General features: G+C 33.5%; 1 protein-coding gene and 1 long non-coding RNA gene across 3 annotated transcripts in view; one reads left to right on the plus strand and one right to left on the minus strand.

Moving 5' to 3' along the window:
* Positions 1-836: 836 nt before the first annotated feature.
* Positions 837-3,510, plus strand: LOC147761869 (uncharacterized). The gene is made up of 7 exons (XM_087014077.1): positions 837-854; positions 1,383-1,509; positions 1,751-1,789; positions 2,490-2,549; positions 2,833-2,886; positions 3,121-3,168; positions 3,434-3,510. The coding sequence occupies exons 1-7, from the start codon at positions 837-839 to the stop codon at positions 3,508-3,510; spliced, it is 423 nt and encodes a 140-aa protein (XP_086870203.1).
* Positions 3,511-9,997: 6,487 nt separating this feature from the next.
* The window catches only part of LOC106179369 (uncharacterized), a 119,636-nt gene continuing 110,038 nt past the window's right edge, over positions 9,998-19,595 (minus strand). Inside the window, exons 2-3 of one of the 2 annotated variants that reach the window (XR_015334556.1) lie at positions 11,186-11,260; positions 9,998-10,664 (exon numbers count right to left, since the gene is read on the minus strand). This is a non-coding gene — a long non-coding RNA (uncharacterized LOC106179369). Of the gene's footprint in view, positions 10,665-11,167; positions 11,261-19,595 lie in introns of both variants that reach the window. The other variant, XR_015334555.1, reaches the window with a different exon arrangement.

The following is a 19,595-nucleotide window of genomic DNA, read 5'->3' on the forward strand; positions in this document are numbered from 1 at the left end:
CATCATATCAACTGTGAAGAAATAAATATAAAAACTTATAAAATAACGCGTTGTTGTAAGTCAAGGCTGAGGAGGAAAAAGGTCTACTTATAAAACAGATACAACATCAGTTCTCCAGTTAATTATCTTACCTTCATAAGCCAATGCAAAACTACAGATGAAAAGGGAATGGCAAAACTTGAAGTAACTGACGATGTGCAATCTTGTTAGTTTCCAAAAAGCACTTTGAATCTGCAGCGTCAACGTTCTGAAGCACATTGTAAAATCTTCACCAGCACATTGCATCGTGATGTGAACAGTGAACAACTGACACAGTCAATACCATATGAGTCCTTCACTTCAAATGTCTCATCCTGAACCCACCCATAAAGTTTGCAAAAAGAATGTATAACAGAACCAGCGAAGGAAAATGTCCCGATGGTGACATTCAGTGTGCAGAACGTTTGTTGAAAATCCCGGCTTTATTAAGAGTCACCCTTTGCATACTACATAGACTTTTGTTTAGTATAGATGGCGCTATGCAAGATGTGAGACTTTGGATTTGTGATGGACTGCAGCCATTATCAGCAACAGGTTCGCCGCCTGCTTTCTAAGAAACTCGTGCAAGGAGGGAGAGGCTTATGGCACTGCAATAGATATTACCAGGGTCCAAGTATTGATATATACTGTGATATATTGTGATTTGTATTTACCAGAAAGACTCAAGGTCGAGAGCTTCAACTAAGCGTCAATCTGATTGGTTTAAAGTTAAGGAAACAATACAGGGGTCGTCCAATGAAATTCCTTTATACAATAATTATTCTTATTTATTGTTTTGTAAACAAAGCAAAGAGACAATGTCTACACAGTCATTGGTAAGTTTATTTCATATTCAAAACTTAAACCCCGCAGCAAGTTAAATGTAATCCCTCATAGCGCCTTTTTACCGGTACCTGTTCATGATTTTTGCGATTAAATAATATCGAATAATATTCTAAATGAATTTCTTGTAAATTTCGTGTCATACAACGTTTTGCTGATCTATCTCAAACTACCAAATTGTTCAACTTATGATTTCATTTACCAGCGTGGGTGTCCCGTCTCTTAGGGCAGAGTTTCTCTTGCCCAAGGGCTCAAAAATGTAATGGAAATGCATTAAGCCACAAAATGCAAGTATTATACTTTTTTTTACAAAAGTATTGATATAAAGTAAAATAATTTTCTTTGAAATTTAAAAAGAAAATTTAAAGTCCGACATATGTAAGTATTTATTTATACCTTCATTTTTCTAGTGTATTTGATTTATCAGTTATTGTATATATTTATTAACATTTTATTTTTCATTTTAGACATTAACATATCATCAAATTATTTATTTATTTATTTATTCCTCATTCTTTCAGCCTTACCACCCTGGGTCTGGCTGGACATGGGAGCCTGAACCCTTTAGGAACAGGTGCCTCCAGGTGACCACCAAGGACAGCATGGAAGTGACCTGTACTTGGGGAGAACTGGACATGGAAATAAAAGGTGCTTGATCTTATAATTCTATTTGATATAACCAATGTGATTTTAAGTTGAATTAACCTTTCAATTCTGTCATGTATAACATATGGAAATAAAACTTTATTTGATCTCACAATCCTATAAATAATAACCTATATAAAGAAATGATGAAATGGTCCTTTAATTCTGTCAAATACATTTTAGACTATATTTTAATTTATATCACAATTTGTGAATGACAAATAAATGTGACATCTTATTCCAGAGTTGAACTACATGTACAAGCCTGAAGTCCACACCAGTGGTAAGTGAATTGCATTATATAATTGTATTGCTCTATTCAAGACAATAATTCAGCAGATTTAGCGATCAGCTTGGTGCATTTTTTAATCTTCTAGCAAGGATTTACGAATAAAATTGTTTATTGACAATAACACCATGACTCCCAGGGTGCGAATCTGCAAGTCAATTCACAATGAATTTGAAGATCTAGCTAATATACACTAACTCCATGGAATCTCTCACTGGATACAATCTGATTAAAAGACTAACCTTTTGTCTCCAACATACATAATCAACAGCTTTTTTTGTATTCTACTCAATGCCATGATGTATTTGATGTGTTAAGTTTAGACAAAACAAATACATGTATTGTGTTTCCTTAGATTTGAATTCAGTTCTCATATTTCAGCTGATACCAACATTAGTAACAGTTGTAAAGAATCCTAACACTAAAGATATAGATAAGACTGGAATCTCAGTAAAATAATTATGACTTTAATACACACATGAAACATGCACATGTGCGTGCACACATACACACACACACACGCATTAGCACATGCACACACACGAGCACACACATACATGCACACACATGTACATGCACACTATGTTGCACATTATGTCTGGCTTTTGACAGTCTTAAGAAGATACTTTATCTTCTGAAAAATTAATGCTCTTGCTGTGTAATCATTCCTTAAAATTCAATTCTGTTCTTTCAGGTGACACCAAAGAAGAGAACAATGTAGCAATTGTTAAGACCCTAAGTATTGAGGAGCTAGGTAAGGCTGGAATCTAAGTAAAATAATTATGAATTTTAATGTACTTATGAAACATGTGTGCACACACCCATACACTAACAACCCACACACATACACCTTCATTACACACTGCAAGCATGTTGTTCAAGTAAACTTTGGTCTGTAGCATACTTACGAAGATTATTTATTTTTTAAGCCAATTAAATCTTTGAATGTGTCTTCAACAAATTGTAATACTGAATCCTATTTGAACATGCATAGATATGGAATGTTAAGTTTTTAATTGATATCATTTTTTCTTCAGCTGATATCAAAGACACAAAGAGTGTGTCAGATGCTGAGGGCAGCAAGAAGAGAGGTAAGACAGTAAGGGCAATTTAACAGGAATTCATTTAACACACTTAAAAAGTGTAAGCATACACAGATGGACTTTAGGGGGGAGATTCTCACCCACAAACACTGAGTTAAAATTCACTGTTTAGTGATCTAAATCTAAATCTTTCAATGTATCTTTGACTATGTTAAATAATGTATCAAATCCTTGTTGTGCACATGTATGGGATGTTTAATTTGTTTTCCTGTCTTTCTTCAGTCAATATCAAAGACACAGCAACTGTGACAGAGGATGTGAAGGAGAGAGGTAAGACAGCAGGGTCAATAGAATAAGGATTTATTTATTACACTGATGGAATGTGATTGTGCGCACACACACACACACACACACACACTGCATATTGATGTGTATGGCCTTTATTCAAGTTTTACTTGCCCAATTTGTTTATTTTTATCAATTGTAAATTTTTTTCAGTACAGCTGCAAGCGTGAAATAATATGGTGCACTGACTGCTTATTGAAGGTTATATATTATTGCATATTAGTAAGTAATATTGTGTCATATATTTCAGCTCCCAAAGATCGCTGCCCATCTAGGTGGAGAAGATTAATAAATCTTCTCACGTCTTGCTTCAGAACAAGAACATAATGGTTGTTATTATTATTATTATTATTATTATTGTTTTTGTTGTTGTTGTTAAGTAAATCTAATCACTCTAGATATTTAGAAATGAGGAAAATTTGACAGTGTTTTAAAAAAGAACAGATTCATATTATAGTCACAGTCATATAGTCACAGTCATAAGGGAGTTCTTTCGTTTGTTTCCTTGTTTTGATGGCATCATAACTAAGTGAACTTTCAGTTTTTAAGAGGCACACTATGTCAAACAGCTGGTAAAACCTGTACAGTAATTATATGATAGCAGCCGGGAGCTGCTGGTTGTAGAGTTACTGTCAGCATCTTTTTATAGCTAATAACTAAATTAGATTTTAATATTTTCAATTTTTTATTTTTCAGGAATGTCAGTGCAGAACTCTAACTGCCTCTGTAGCAGTCAGTTAAAAAGCTTTAAAGGACATTCTGTTAATTTTACAATAAAATATTAATTTTGTGTAATCAAATGCGTTTTGTTTTTCTTTCTTTTCTTAATTGAGGTTACCATTGGGGGGGTAGTGATCACGGTTCAAGGGAAATATAATCATTTATTTACAAATCACAGTTAATAAAGCTTCATATCTCATAGATAATGTGAGTTAAAAATCCTAAATATCATGAACCACCAAGTGCAGTACTTCATTTCACAAAGGGCAACGTAACAAAAACCGCATTTACGTGTCATGGGATAGACTTCACGGATCACACTAAATAATAGTAGAATGTTTGACGCATCTCGGGTAAATAAAAAGTGGCTTTCATGGGTTACAAATACACCCTAATTAAAGTTTGAAAATGCATAATAATAGTGAATGATTCTTAAATAAATTGACTGGTTAGTGCTGAGGGAACGCATTCGCACCCTGCTAAGTGTGACACGGTTGTGAAAGGGTTAACCCCCCCCCCCTCCTCCCGTCTCGCCCCTATTCCAGCTTCTCACCCTAAGCTTCAGAGATAAATTGAAACAAACATCTACACTGTGGCATACCCTTGCGTTTCCAGTTACTTGAAACGACAAGGGTTAATTGCTATTAAGATCTGAAGTTCAGGGTGCGGCTCCTACACCTGTGTATCAAAACTATCGTTGGCAGGTTCATCTTCTGCCGGGAGTTGAACAGTTAACGTGGTCAGCAAATTGTGAGGGAGAGACAGATGGCATAGAGAATTATCTTGTTGTCTGCAAAGTGCTACACAGTAAAAACTGGAAAAGTGGGCTATTTTTACACTCTTCTCAAAGATTGTAATAGACTCTGATTATAGCAGCCCCACGCTTTCTTTGTATTTTGCGATTCAATGGATACTTCTCTCTCTCGTCCGCCTCTCCCTAAAATGTTCCACTCCGGAAAAAATGCTATGGGAGGATTGTACAGGCAATTGACCTACATTCTCCACTGCAGTTATTGGCGCTAGTTTAACAATGTTATGACTTGGACGTGAAAACGTGATTCACGCCTGTGATATGAAGGTTTATAAATTTATATAAATGAATTCATAAACAAGGCATGTCGATCAAATGATTGGAAAGTTGTGAGGGTAATGAGACATTGCTTTTTAAAAAAATTAAAAAAATCTGTACAAAATTAAAAAAACAAAAAAATGCATTTTTCTTTTTTATGCAAATTAGATTGCCTGTAGTAATATAAGGCTGTCCGGAAGTGATGTTCACATCAGAGATTTCAAATAGTGATGAGCTTGATCACCTATCTTAATTTTTATTATTTGATAAAGATAACATAATTGAAAACTTCCAATGTAATTTTTCTCGAGAAATATAAAACATCTCATTATAAATCAAAGATCGACCCACCCTTCGGAAGAATTTCGTAACAGACAGAAGGCTGAGAAGAGCTTCTAGTCGTGAGCCCCGGTACATCTGCATGCTCCCCCCCCCCTCCCCCCTCCGTCCATTCCCTCGGGAGCTACTGTGAAGGTCACATTTATTAATGTGTCCAGATGTTTAGGGTGCTTTAAAAAATTGTATAACTTCAGGGTTTTGAGAAAAAGTATTTTTGGGGGGTAGGGGGTATGATTTAAAGTTATAGGCCTACATCTTCAAGAATTTTTTAGTCTGCTGATTGTATCGGATGGCGGCATAGTACGCTCAGGTTGATCACATGTTCAGACAAACACGCACTTGACCATAACAAGTGACGTAAATAATGTTTCTTTTTTTTTTTTTTTTGGGGGGGGGGGGTAGGATATGGGTGTAATTGTATCAATGGCGTGTTTTGGAATATTTCTAACACAAATGCGTCGTGTACATTTTCATTCCAGTAAATGTAAACGAAATTTTACCTATCAGATAATGATAATACTTGAGTAAATAATGCGTCCAAAATATCCTGCCATCTCCCCATGAATCATATCGAACCAACACTCTAGAAAGAGATGTCACTTCTTCATCAGTTCTGAGTGACCAGGGAGTGGATGCGAGGCGGTCCAGATACTAAGTATACGAATATATAAGTTTCAACCGAGTTAGTACAACGTTGTAAGATACTAATGTTATGTATTTGATGATAACTTATTTGTGATTTATTTTTAATGCCTTAACGTTTTAAACTGGTTTTGAAAATAACCCAATATTTTCCCCATTTTGCCTTCCCCACTTTTCCCCAGCTCTTCATATCCCATGACAGTTGCACTTCATGTAAACTATTCTGAACTCCGTTGGTAGATGTAGTCTTAGCAGTAAACGTTTGTCGTGTGGTGTTTTATTCTTTTTGCTATAGGAGACAGTATATGTAGGAAAATAGGTAGTTATTGAACTTGTTAGCAAATATCTTAAAGACATTCTTTATCCAGTTCAAATTTATGACAAATTGGCAATATTACAGCAAATGATAATGTTTTTACTAATATCTTGTGAGCTATGATATGAAAATGTGTTCTTTTATCCAGTGAAAAGTTATGCCAAATTGATAATATTAAACTGAATAATAATATTTGCAAATGTCAATTTTAAGTTTCTTGTTTTATAGCACTGTGAGTTCAGCATATAAAATAAGTTCAGTCTTTTCAAATTCATGGGTTTTTAATTTTAATTCAAAGGCACATATTGCGCGTTACACCTTTACCAAGAAAATAACATCCTGAGAAATTCAACAATTTCACTTTATCCCCAAAGCACACTCTTATCCAACACCATTGACAAAAGTATGACACATAAAATTTGATAAAAAATCTGGTTGTTATATGTCGTACTCCATTACGTCTCAGTGTGGTTTACAATAGATAAGAAAACTTTGTCGTGTTGTAAATTTCAAATTTTTGCCGCCGTGAGTGAAATTGGCCATTCACTATTTTTCATTATGAGAGAGACTTGCTAGAAATAAGTTTATGGATCGTAAAGCTGTGGACTGTTTTGGATACCGTATACCTTGCATTTTGATGATTTGTTGTAAAAATTTCTAATTAAAATAAATGGCTTTATGGAGCGTATTGCTGTGAACTGCTTTGGATATCGTATACGTTGCATTTTGATGATTTGTTGTTAGAATTTCAAGGAAAATTTAATGACCTTATGCATCGTATTGCTGTGAACTGTTCTGGTTATTGTATATCTTGGTGATTTATTGTTGAAATTTCTAGGAAAATTAAATATTAGCTACATATGGGACCAGCACTTACTATGTGCCTTTGCTTTACTTTAAACGCCCAGATAAGAGGTTAGAAAACTTAATTTCATAAGCTTGTTCTTGTTAATGATCCAATTTTCTGATGTCCAGGTTCGTAGTATGTACACCACGACTTTCGTAAAAATGTAACTGGACGATGATGTCTCTTAAACAAATCTAGATTCTGTGTAAAGATGAAAATTGATACTATATTTCCAAATCTGCTCAACTTTGAAAAAAACCTCTTATTGATCAACATGTAAAAAATTGTATACTCTCTGCATGTGCAATGTGAGGTTCATTCATATTCTATTAATAGCAAAACATTTGTCACAAGAGTAAATAAACAAATCTAGATTCTGTGTAAAGATAAAAAGAATTACTGACAATATTTTTTTAAAAATCTGCTCAACTTTGAATATTGTCTCTTACTTTTTACGTCGATCAGCAGGTGCAAACATGTTTACTCTCTACATGTGCTGTGTGAGGTCAATTTATGTTCAGTAAATAGCAAAACATTTGTCACGAGAGTTGTAAAATTGCTCATGATCGTTGGTACTTAGTTATTGAAATAATTCTTATAATACCGTATGGTTAGAAACAGAGAAGAAATCAACGTCGGATCCCAAACATGTAAATGTGGTCAAATTGTAAAATGCTCGGCAATTTGTGGCATTATGTGTTAGTCCAGAATGGGGTTCCTTTTCGATTTTCTGAGGTTAAAGGTGGGGTGGATACCAGATCCGGCGTTGTTTTTTAAAGGAAAGTTTTTTCTGAAATATTCTCTTTAATATTAATGAGATCAAACATAGGTAGTTTAGTTGATAGTTTTATTTGTAAAATCAAATATATTGAATTTGCTACATTTTTGTGTGAGTCCTAATGCAGATATCGATAACTTTGTCTATATTAATATATTCAAACATTCAAAACTTTTTTCAGAAATGTAGTCGCACAAATCAATGTTTTAAGATGGTTGAATTTACATGCATATATGGAATGGAAATTTGTTTTGGTCTTAATAAAGAAATACCAAAATTTTCCAATGCGTTGTAGTATTTTCATGTTCATTGGTACCCACGGGTTGGGGTTCACTTTCTTGCTCGCGTACTTGGATATCACTTAGTAATTTCCAAGGATTTTTTAAAAAATTTCCTTTGGTTACTATAAGAAGAAAGTCTACCCGGGGAGGGTGGGTGGGAACAGTTAGAGGAGTAGGTAACGCGCTTGCCTCAGAGACAGAAGGTTGCAGGTTCGATTCCTGGCGCTCCTGGGTCCCAGCAAATTACCTTTTGCAAAAATAAACCCAAATAAAGAATTTCGACTTCTACAAAACAGTTCTACGAATACAGAATAGTAAGAGGAGTCGGTGGTTCTGTAGTTAAGGAAAATAACTTCTATTTTGTTCATAAAATAATATAGGGCATTTATTATTGCACAAATGCATACAAAAAGTAACAGCATTGTTTTGACAAAATATTATAAAACCTGGAATATCCTTTTTCTTCTACATTAATGGCAATTTCATAAAACGTACTATGAAATGTGAATTAAGCTTTTATATACAAACAAAACTGGTTCTCTAACTAAAACATGCCGAGATTCTATGCATTTTGAACATTTCTACTTGACCGGCGTAGAAATATTATGATAGACATAACACCAACACGATTAACCAAAACAAAAATGTTTGTCTAAATTCACTGGTGTGATCGATATAGAAAATTCAATATGCATAGAACCTAATCCTATCCCGACACATGTTCCCACATGGAAGCACTATGTCGTCTTGCTGATGTTCACAAAACAAAAATAGGTAGTCAAAATAATCAAACTAAAAAAAACTAAGTACAAGGCCAACCTTCAACAAGGTGCTGGTCTACACACTTTTGGATAAAAATTCTGAAAGAATGACAATTGTTCATATTTGTTTAAAGAAGCAAAATACTATAAAAAAAGTAATTTTGTATGATAATTCGATGAATTTTCAAAGAATTGTCAAAAGAACCGCTAGCCTAAATTTAAGTAAATTTACGAAAAATGCTTATTTATTTATTAAAACTTTTCGCTTTAAATTGTAACATATTTTATTTTGAGTGTATTCTTTGAGTGGTCATTATTCTAAAAAATCGGCTTTGTGACAGCTATATTATTGATTCGAATTTGTCAAGACTTCGTCGAAAATTCAGAATGTTAAAGTTTCTGATGAATGTCAGTCCTACATAAACCCCTTTATGAAGATAATATAGCGAAATAAAACATTATCTTTGATTATTGTAATCTACCACGACTACAATAACAAGTGCATATTAATTTCGAGAATTCTAAAGCCAGGGTGACTTTTGACCCCCTCCCATCACTGACAATGTGGCCTGTCACATCAGACACTCGATATTTTAATAAACACCAAGTTTGTTTTTATATGAGTCACAATCGCACATTCAAACTTTTAAAAGATCGTTTCAATATGTATGGGCAGCTCTGCAATACTGATGACACATCTGCCAATTTCATAATGCTGCAATTTCTGGTACGTTCTTATTCAAATTACAGCGACTTATTATCATTATTATTTTTTAAAATTATTTGTAGATGTACGTCTCTTTTTTCTCTCAAAATGAACACACAGTTTAACCTCCAAAGGTTTCCATAAATGCATTTAACGCGGTTGTGAGGTTTTCTTTCTTCTAAAAAATTAGCATCACCAAAAAAGATATTAAGATTCAATTTTGAATAAACACTTGTTCAGGGTGAAATGTCAAATTGCAGATTTGCCCTCACAAATATTTTACCATCAAATAGAAAACTGATCATCCCACGTGTAGCAAAGTACTCTTCCTGAAAACTTGGTGATAATTTGACAATAACTACAACCGATTTAGTACATCAATACAGCAAGTCACTTTTTGCATTAGCAATATTTATATCAAATGAGGACTTTAAAAAGGCGTTTTCACATTAGAGACCCGAAGTGTACCTCTCCTTAAACCAAATGCACTAGCAAATTACCATTAAAACACCACGAGCGGGAAGAGTACTGTACAACAACATGGTAACATACATACACGTACATATGTACAATAGCAAACCAGCGACATACAGGGCTGACGCTTAGTATAGAAATAGACGGCGTTCACAACCAGTTGATCCGTGGGCTATCTAGTCCACGCGCACCGTCCCAGAAGGGGCGAGCAATTGAATCTAGGCTTGCTTACAAGTAAGGCTTTCTATTTGATAGTCTGCAGATTAACTAGTTGTGAACGTGGCCTTAGTCTTTTTTAAATCAGACGTTTCGTGAAAAAAATACTTCTTACATCCGACTTTTCATTTGATACACCTTCTGATGGAGTACAACAACACAAAGCAAACATTACACTTCATATTAAATGTTAACCCTGCAAATTTACTACATGTAGCAGACGAACTCTGCCATGCGACATGTAATCTTGACATGGATGCAGCCGCTGTGGAACACGAGTCTGACGTCATTGATGGAGAACGTATTCAGTCTTCTCGTGCACGGTTGAGTCACTGAAATTAAACAAAAACACTTTACAAAACGATCTCTACGGGTTGTTTTCATAAAGCAGTTTTAAATATAATGAACCCGATTTCGATAGTAATATTCAACAAATCGTTTTTCAACTTCTAATTTATACGAATATATATATATATATATATATATATATATATATATATATATACTGCGGTATATTTTATGTAATCATGGACGTTAAAACAATACCATTTCTATTATTTTACATCATGTTCACACTGTAACCCGACAATATTCTGTGTCTTTAGAATTACATTTCAGTGAGGCTAGAAAAAGATACTGGTGCTCGGATTACGTATAAGTTTCAAGTGAAAAATATTAAAATAAACTATTTCAAGGAGGTATTAAAATAAAAATTTACGAGATCTTTGAGAGAAGAACAACATAATCACGACATGCACACATTGGCGGGTAGGGGTTTGCCGGTAGTGGATTTTGAATATTTCAAAATCAAATCGGGATCTACAAATGTATTTACCTGCTAAAAATGTCTCACATTGTTGAAGACGGAAGACGCGTTCACAGCTGGAGCAAACCTCTCACCACCTGTTTACTGGCAAATGTATTCCATCTGAAAAGAAGAACAGAAAATAAACTATTTAAGCGTCAAGTTTAATTTGGACTTTGGAAGGAATATATTGGTGACGTCAAGACAAAATGTCCCCATGCACCATTTTTTGACAGATATCATTAACGCCAAATAACAAATGTTATTTTCAATCATCTATACAGTACTTACAACAGTTCGATGCCAATTTCAGTCCCAGATTTTCGACCAAGTCGTGGAAACTATAGGAATGTAACACAAGGCTGCTTTCTTGTCCATCTTCTACTGACCTTGGTCCTTTCTGAACGCCTCTCACCAAAATGCTCATCTGGATTACATAATAATGTACAGTTCACCACCTTCCGTACAGAAGCCTCGATTTCAACTTTTGCCTTGGTTGTATTGACATAGTGCAATAATGCCCCTCCATCCCTGGGAGGTGACTCAAGTTTGCTGAAATCATAAAGGCAAAAATAGTTTAAAATTATCTGATTTTTCCCCACAACATTTGTGATATGAAATGTTCAATATACACGAGTGCCCCCTGTACTCTCCGTGTCTTTGTGTTAAACACATGGGGTAGGGAAATTACCCCCACCCCCAGCACAGTGTGTAAGGCTGCATTCAGACCAGCAGATTAACTAGTCCACGGGCCAAATATGACGACCGACTAAAAAGCTAGCCGTCTAAACAACTATTAGACACTGAATAGAGTCCCCGTGGGGAAGTATTCAAGTGGCTCGGCCATATTCGACTCGTGGACTAGTTAGTCCGCTGTTCTGAATGCTGCTTAAGTATCACAGAAGAAGGCATTCACTAGTGAGGTGCAATGTCATGATTTACATAAATTTTAGCCGAAGAGATCCGAGTAAAACAGACATAGAAATAGAACGCCATTTCTGTCATATACGCAATACACTGCCCTGTTGCAAATAAAATTTTGTGAGTTTTCTAAGTCACAAGACACCCATCCTGTCTATTTCACCATGGCTGGTTACTCAGGGCAACAACAAAATAATTTTTTAGCATGATTTAGCAGTTATAATTTGGGCAACAGATGTGTTGGCCAGTGATATGATGCCCAAAAGTTACCACACAATTCCTTCCAAGACGAAAAGAAATAACCAAAATTACACGATTGCCCATAATTGGGAAACCTTGACCTATGCAGTAATTGGCATGACCTAACGAAAATATCAAAAACGAAAAGAAAAGAAACTAGGAAATAAATAAAAATGAGCAAAAATGACCAAACACTGATACAATATTGTACTTGTGTCTGAAATTAATGCTAGTAAGTGAAATTGCAGTGGAAATTTGGTAGAGCTGGTGAATTATTTAGATAAAAGAGAAAAGTCAGCAAAGAATAAATTAAAAAACATGAAAAATAATGAAAAAAATGTTGCAGACATTCTGATGTAGTTTGATTATTTGGTAAATGGGAAGACGTGTAGCAACTGACAATTTTGGGATCATTTAAAGGTACTGCAGGCGAATCTAAAAAAATTATATAAAAAAGTCTCCTCACATCAAGCATTAGAAAAAATGATGAAATAATAATAATGTTTTCAAGTTTTTAATACATTTGAAGTTAACCGATTGGAACAGACACGTAGCAGAAACTTAAAGAAAAAGCATACACAGTTACCGGTAATCATCAAAATTAATATTTAACTAGAGGATCAGAGAGGCGATACCGCCTCCGGATATTGTACCACCAGCTGGAGTAAGTGCATTCGAATGGAACCCCCCCCCCAAAAAAAAAGGAACACCACAACCAGTCTTGTCCTTGACAAGCTCTATGCAATAAACAAGAATTCTCAAAGTATGAAAAAAAATCGAAAAAATATAACATACATGGCCTGTATTTTCCTAACATTGATCACTCCTGTGATTTTCTGGACGATAGGCCCATTGGTTTTCCTTGAAATGAGTTATCAGTGTTGCATATATGCTGACAAAAGAGGGGCAACTCTGGGCATATCTCTGCTAGTTTTGAAGATGTGAGGGGCAAGAAAATATGCAAAGTTCAGTTCATGATGAAAAAGTAGGTCAATTTCAAGGTCACAGTATATGACTTTCTATTCAAGTTCAATAGTAACTATGGGCATTTCCTTGCCAATTTTGGAAATGTAAAGGCCAGAAAACATGCAAAGTACAGTTCATCATAAAAAGTAGGTCAAAGGTCAATTTCAATGGCACAGTTAGATTGCCAGTATATGACTTCCTATTTAGGTTCAATAGTAACTATGGGCTTATCTCTGCCAGTTTTCAAGATATAAGGGAGAGAAATTTTTCAAAGTTCAGTTCATGGTGAAAAGTAGGTCAAAGGTCAATTTCAAGGTCACAGTTAGATTGCCAGTATATGACTTCCCACTCAAGCTCAACAGTAACTATGGATGTATCTCTGCCAGTTTTAGAGATATAAGGGCTGGAAAATTTGCAAAGTTCAGTTCATGGTGAAACTTAGGTCAAATGTCAATTTCAGGATCACAGTTAGATTGCCATTATATGACTTCCTATTCAAGTTCAATGGTAACTATGGGCGTATCTTTGCCAGTTTTGGAGATATAAAGATCAGAAAACTTGCAAAGTGCAGTTCATCATGAAAAGTAGGTCAAAGGTCAATTTCAAGGTCACAGTTAGATTACCAGTATATGACTTCCTATTCAAGTTCAAAAGTAACTATGGGCATATCTCTGCTAATTTTTGAGTATTTCACATTTTATTTTCACCACTGAATTTAGGATGTTGAACTTTTTGATATAGTGCAGTGCCTAAGCAGTATTGAAAACAAAAAAATAGACACCACCTCCAGTGTTGCCCTTGACAAGTTCTACAAAATGCATAAAACAAGAGGTCTCTAGCATTAATGGTACCAGAATTAGAGAGAGTTTTCAGTTTCGGCATCTAATGGCTGCTGCTACCATGAAAATGCAATGATTGACCCAAAACTCACGAAAATGAAAGATGACCCTAAGGGTAACACCTGCCCGTAATATTATAGGTAGGATCTGTTTAGTTTCTGAAAATCGGCTGAAATAAAAATTTTCTAGCAAAAAATTCCTATTTTTTAGAAAATTTTGGCCTGTTTGACCTTGAAATAAAGGTCAAAGGTCGAATCCAAGGGCATATTTGAAATCCTCACATATGACTTTCGTCAGCCATCTGTAGAAATTTTTCCCATAATTCCATCGGTTTGGGAGATATTTAGCATTGAATTTTCAAAAATTTTGACAAGGGTGCGTTTCAACGAGCGTCACGCCCAGGTCAATGCACCAACTGAGACAAAAAAACCTGTGTGTTCAAGTTGAGATTATATGTGACCTAAATCCAAGAGATAGGGACACAGGTCCTTGTGGTTTAGGAGGAGAAGCGGTAACGGTGACTTGTATCCCACGTCATCCTGCGGAGCCGCAGGAGCCGGCGGAGCTGTACGAGACGGGTCGGGACTAAAACCATGAGTACCGCCAGCGTACACGCTGGTGGTACTGATAATACAGATTATCTTTCAGCAAAGCATTTCATAAAAGAAAGCATAATCCATTAACTTGGAGGTAATTGGAATTTATAAATTTGTATATTTTTTATTTGGAAAATGCACTTATTGATATTATTCCCTTTTTTCATAAAATATATAAAAGTTTCAAAATTAATATTATCGAAGTTTTTTTTTTTCTAAAAAGTTAAGTGAAAGGAAAAAAATTAAAGGAAAAAAGAGTAACAATGGAACATACACGTTTTCCCCAAAAAAACATCCTTTATTACAGTAAAATAATGAAGAACATACATAATATTGGCATGTACGTACTAAAAAACAAGAAATACTCTTTCACTAGTACCTAAAAATGAAAATGAATATATCTTCATTTCTATAGAATAATGCACTAAACGAATTAACAGAATCTCAAGTACGGTATAACGGTATCTACAGTCCTCTAGTCAAACAAAAGTTTTTTAAACATACATCAATAGAAATATTTTAAGTATGCGATTTGTTCCATTATGAGATTCTGAACACAGTGAAGGATTGAATCTGACAAACTGCACTGATATAATTTTATTTCCACTTTTGACTATTTATTACACAATACACGATAACAGATTTACCATAATTTTTATAAAATCAACTCACAAAATTGTTAAGATGGAGAAAATGTGAGACTTTTTACATGTCTAAGAATTCAATCTGATGAAAAACCACTTATATACAAAAATGGCATTTCTTCATCGAAATTAAACTGATTAAGATCATTTTCAAATTTATCCTGTACATATGAATCAGCCCTGCAAGTTTTAAAACAAAATATGACAATAAGAATGATGTGATTTTTTTCTTCAGTCAACAGTTAATATTGATATAGTTTTTACCTCCACTATTTCGATGTCTATCAGGACATCTTCATCAGGGAATGAGGCTATCCAGGTGAATAGCTTCTATTCAGGAGATATACCCCCCCCGAAAGTGTATGGGTATGACAGATGCAGGTGACAGCAATATATACAGACACATCTGTGTCTGTATATAAAAATCATATATATAAGTGAATGTTGCAAATTTTCTTCTAGCATTATTAAAGCTTTTATAAAATATTAATAAAAGTCCCATCTGAAGACGTCTATATCAATGTCACTGAAAATAGTTAAACATTAATAATTATAAAAAAATTTGTCCAATGTTTCTAAAATCTGTACAAATGATTTTTAACAACAATAAAAATCTGGGATAAGCTGAACAGTTGTCTGTGTCTTTTTGTAATGGTAAAGTTAATGGGAAATTAATCATCAGAAGAGTGACAATTAACCGAAACAAATATTTCAATATCGCAATGTATTATTTACTCTGAAAGAAAACAGCAAATGTGATGATTTGAGGTTGTTTGTGTAGGAAGTTGCAAGTTACCTAAACTGTCATCTGGAATGCAATATATACCCATAAATGACTTCTCCTTACTACCAATGCCAGATGCAGATTACTCCTTACAATGGGATTCTGGAAGGGGTGGTTGTTATCACAATATCTGACAATGTCCTAAATCCTGCCAAATATCGTGTACTGTACACATGGATAAGATATAGTGCTGCTCTTGGTGCCGTCTTTCACTGCCTGCTTTTTCATGGTAAGGGTACTCTGGAAAAAGAACAAAATAACTGAAAGAACTGAAAATTACATTGAAAAGACTGGCAAATTCAATGACTTAAAATAGTTAAACGATAATAATTTTGTCAAATCTGGTCTAATATTTCTGAAATTTGTACAAAAGATGCTTAACAACAATAAAAATATGTGATAATATGATCAGTTGACTGTATCTAATGAAAAGTGTTTTTTAAGACAATATATTTGGGAAAACTAAAAATTACATTGAAAAGACTGGGAAATTGTTGGACTTAAAATAGTTAAACACTAATAATTTTGTCAAAAATGGTCCAATATTTCTGAAATTCATACAAATGATGCTTAACAACAATAAAAATCTGTGATAAGCTGATCAGTTGACTGTATTTAACGAAAAGTGTTTTTTAGGACAATATATTTTGGACAACTAAAAAATTAAATTGAAAAGACTGGCAAATTGCAGGACTTAAAATAGTTAAACGCTAATAATTTTGTCAAATCTGGACCAATATTTGTGAAATTTGTACAGATGATGCTTAACAACAATAAAAATCTGTGATAAGCTGATCAGTTGACTGAGACTAATGAAAAGTATTGTCTTCGGATGATATATGTGAGAAAACTGAAAGTTACACTGAAAATTAACACTGCAAAATTCAATGACTTAAAATAGTTAAATGTTAATAATTTTGTCAAATCTGGTCTAATATTTCTGAAATTTGTACAAAAGATGCTTAACAACAATAAAAATATGTGATAATCTGATCAGTTGACTGTATCTAATGAAAAGTGTTTTTTAATACAATATATTTGGGAAAACTAAAAATTACATTGAAAAGACTGGGAAATCGTTGGACTTAAAATAGTTAAACACTAATAATTTTGTCAAAAATGGTCCAATATTTCTGAAATTCATACAAATGATGCTTAACAACAATAAAAATCTGTGATAAGCTGATCAGTTGACTGTATTTAATGAAAAGTGTTTTTGAGGACAATATATTTCGGACAACTAAAAAATTATATTGAAAAGACTGGCAAATTGCAGGACTTAAAATAGTTAAACGCTAATAATTTTGTCAAATCTGGACCAATATTTGTGAAATTTGTACAGATGATGCTTAACAACAATAAAAATCTGTGATACGCTGATCAGTTGACTGTGACTAATGAAAAGTATTGTCTTCGGATGATATATGTGAGAAAACTGAAAGTTACACTGAAAATAATTAACACTGCAAAATTCAATGACTGAAAATAGTTAAACGATAATAATTTTGTCAAATCTGGTCTAATATTTCTGAAATTTGTACAAAAGATGCTTAACAACAATAAAAATATGTGATAATATGATCAGTTGACTGTATCTAATGAAAAGTGTTTTTTAATACAATATATTTGGGAAAACTAAAAATTACATTGAAAAGACTGGGAAATCGTTGGACTTAAAATAGTTAAACACTAATAATTTTGTCAAAAATGGTCCAATATTTCTGAAATTCATACAAATGATGCTTAACAACAATAAAAATCTGTGATAAGCTGATCAGTTGACTGTATTTAATGAAAAGTGTTTTTTAGGACAATATATTTCGGACAACTAAAAAATTATATTGAAAAGACTGGCAAATTGCAGGACTTAAAATAGTTAAACGCTAATAATTTTGTCAAATCTGGACCAATATTTGTGAAATTTGTACAGATGATGCTTAACAACAATAAAAATCTGTGATAAGCTGATCAGTTGACTGAGACTAATGAAAAGTATTGTCTTCGGATGATATATGTGAGAAAACTGAAAGTTACACTGAAAATTAACACTGCAAAATTCAATGACTTAAAATAGTTAAATGTTAATAATTTTGTCAAATCTGGTCTAATATTTCTGAAATTTGTACAAAAGATGCTTAACAACAATAAAAATATGTGATAATCTGATCAGTTGACTGAGACTAATGAAAAGTGTTTTTTAATACAATATATTTGGGAAAACTAAAAATTACATTGAAAAGACTGGGAAATCGTTGGACTTAAAATAGTTAAACACTAATAATTTTGTCAAAAATGGTCCAATATTTCTGAAATTCATACAAATGATGCTTAACATAAATAAAAATCTGTGATAAGCTGATCAGTTGACTGTATTTAATGAAAAGTGTTTTTGAGGACAATATATTTAGGACAACTAAAAAATTATATTGAAAAGACTGGCAAATTGCAGGACTTAAAATAGTTAAACGCTAATTATTTTGTCAAATCTGGACCAATATTTGTGAAATTTGTACAGATGATGCTTAACAACAATAAAAATCTGTGATACGCTGATCAGTTGACTGTGACTAATGAAAAGTATTGTCTTCGGATGATATATGTGAGAAAACTGAAAGTTACACTGAAAATAATTAACACTGCAAAATTCCATGACTGAAAATAGTTAAACATTAATAATTTTAGAAAATTTTGTCCAATGTTTCTGAAATCTGTACAAATGGTTTTTAACAACAATAAAAATCTGGGATAAGCTGAACAGTTGTCTGTGTCTTTTTGTAATGGTAAAGTTAATGGGAAATTAATCATCAGAAGAGTGACAATTAACCGAAACAAATATTTCAATATCGCAATGTATTATTTACTCTGAAAGAAAACAGCAAATGTGATGATTTGAGGTTGTTTGTGTAGGAAGTTGCAAGTTACCTAAACTGTCATCTGGAATGCAATATATACCCATAAATGACTTCTCCTTACTACCAATGCCAGATGCAGATTACTCCTTACAATGGGATTCTGGAAGGGGTGGTTGTTATCACAATATCTGACAATGTCCTAAATCCTGCCAAATATCGTGTACTGTACACATGGATGAGATATAGTGCTGCTCTTGGTGCCGTCTTTCACTGCCTGCTTTTTCATGGTAAGGGTACTCTGGAAAAAGAACAATATAACTGAAAGAACTGAAAATTACATTGAAAAGACTGGCAAATTCAATGACTTAAAATAGTTAAACGATAATAATTTTGTCAAATCTGGTCTAATATTTCTGAAATTTGTACAAAAGATGCTTAACAACAATAAAAATATGTGATAATATGATCAGTTGACTGTATCTAATGAAAAGTGTTTTTTAAGACAATATATTTGGGAAAACTAAAAATTACATTGAAAAGACTGGGAAATTGTTGGACTTAAAATAGTTAAACACTAATAATTTTGTCAAAAATGGTCCAATATTTCTGAAATTCA

Source organism: Lingula anatina, chromosome 5 (genome assembly GCF_051362555.1).
Source record: "Lingula anatina isolate TDL-2025a chromosome 5, LinAna3.0, whole genome shotgun sequence".
NCBI classification, from domain to species: domain Eukaryota; kingdom Metazoa; phylum Brachiopoda; class Lingulata; order Lingulida; family Lingulidae; genus Lingula; species Lingula anatina.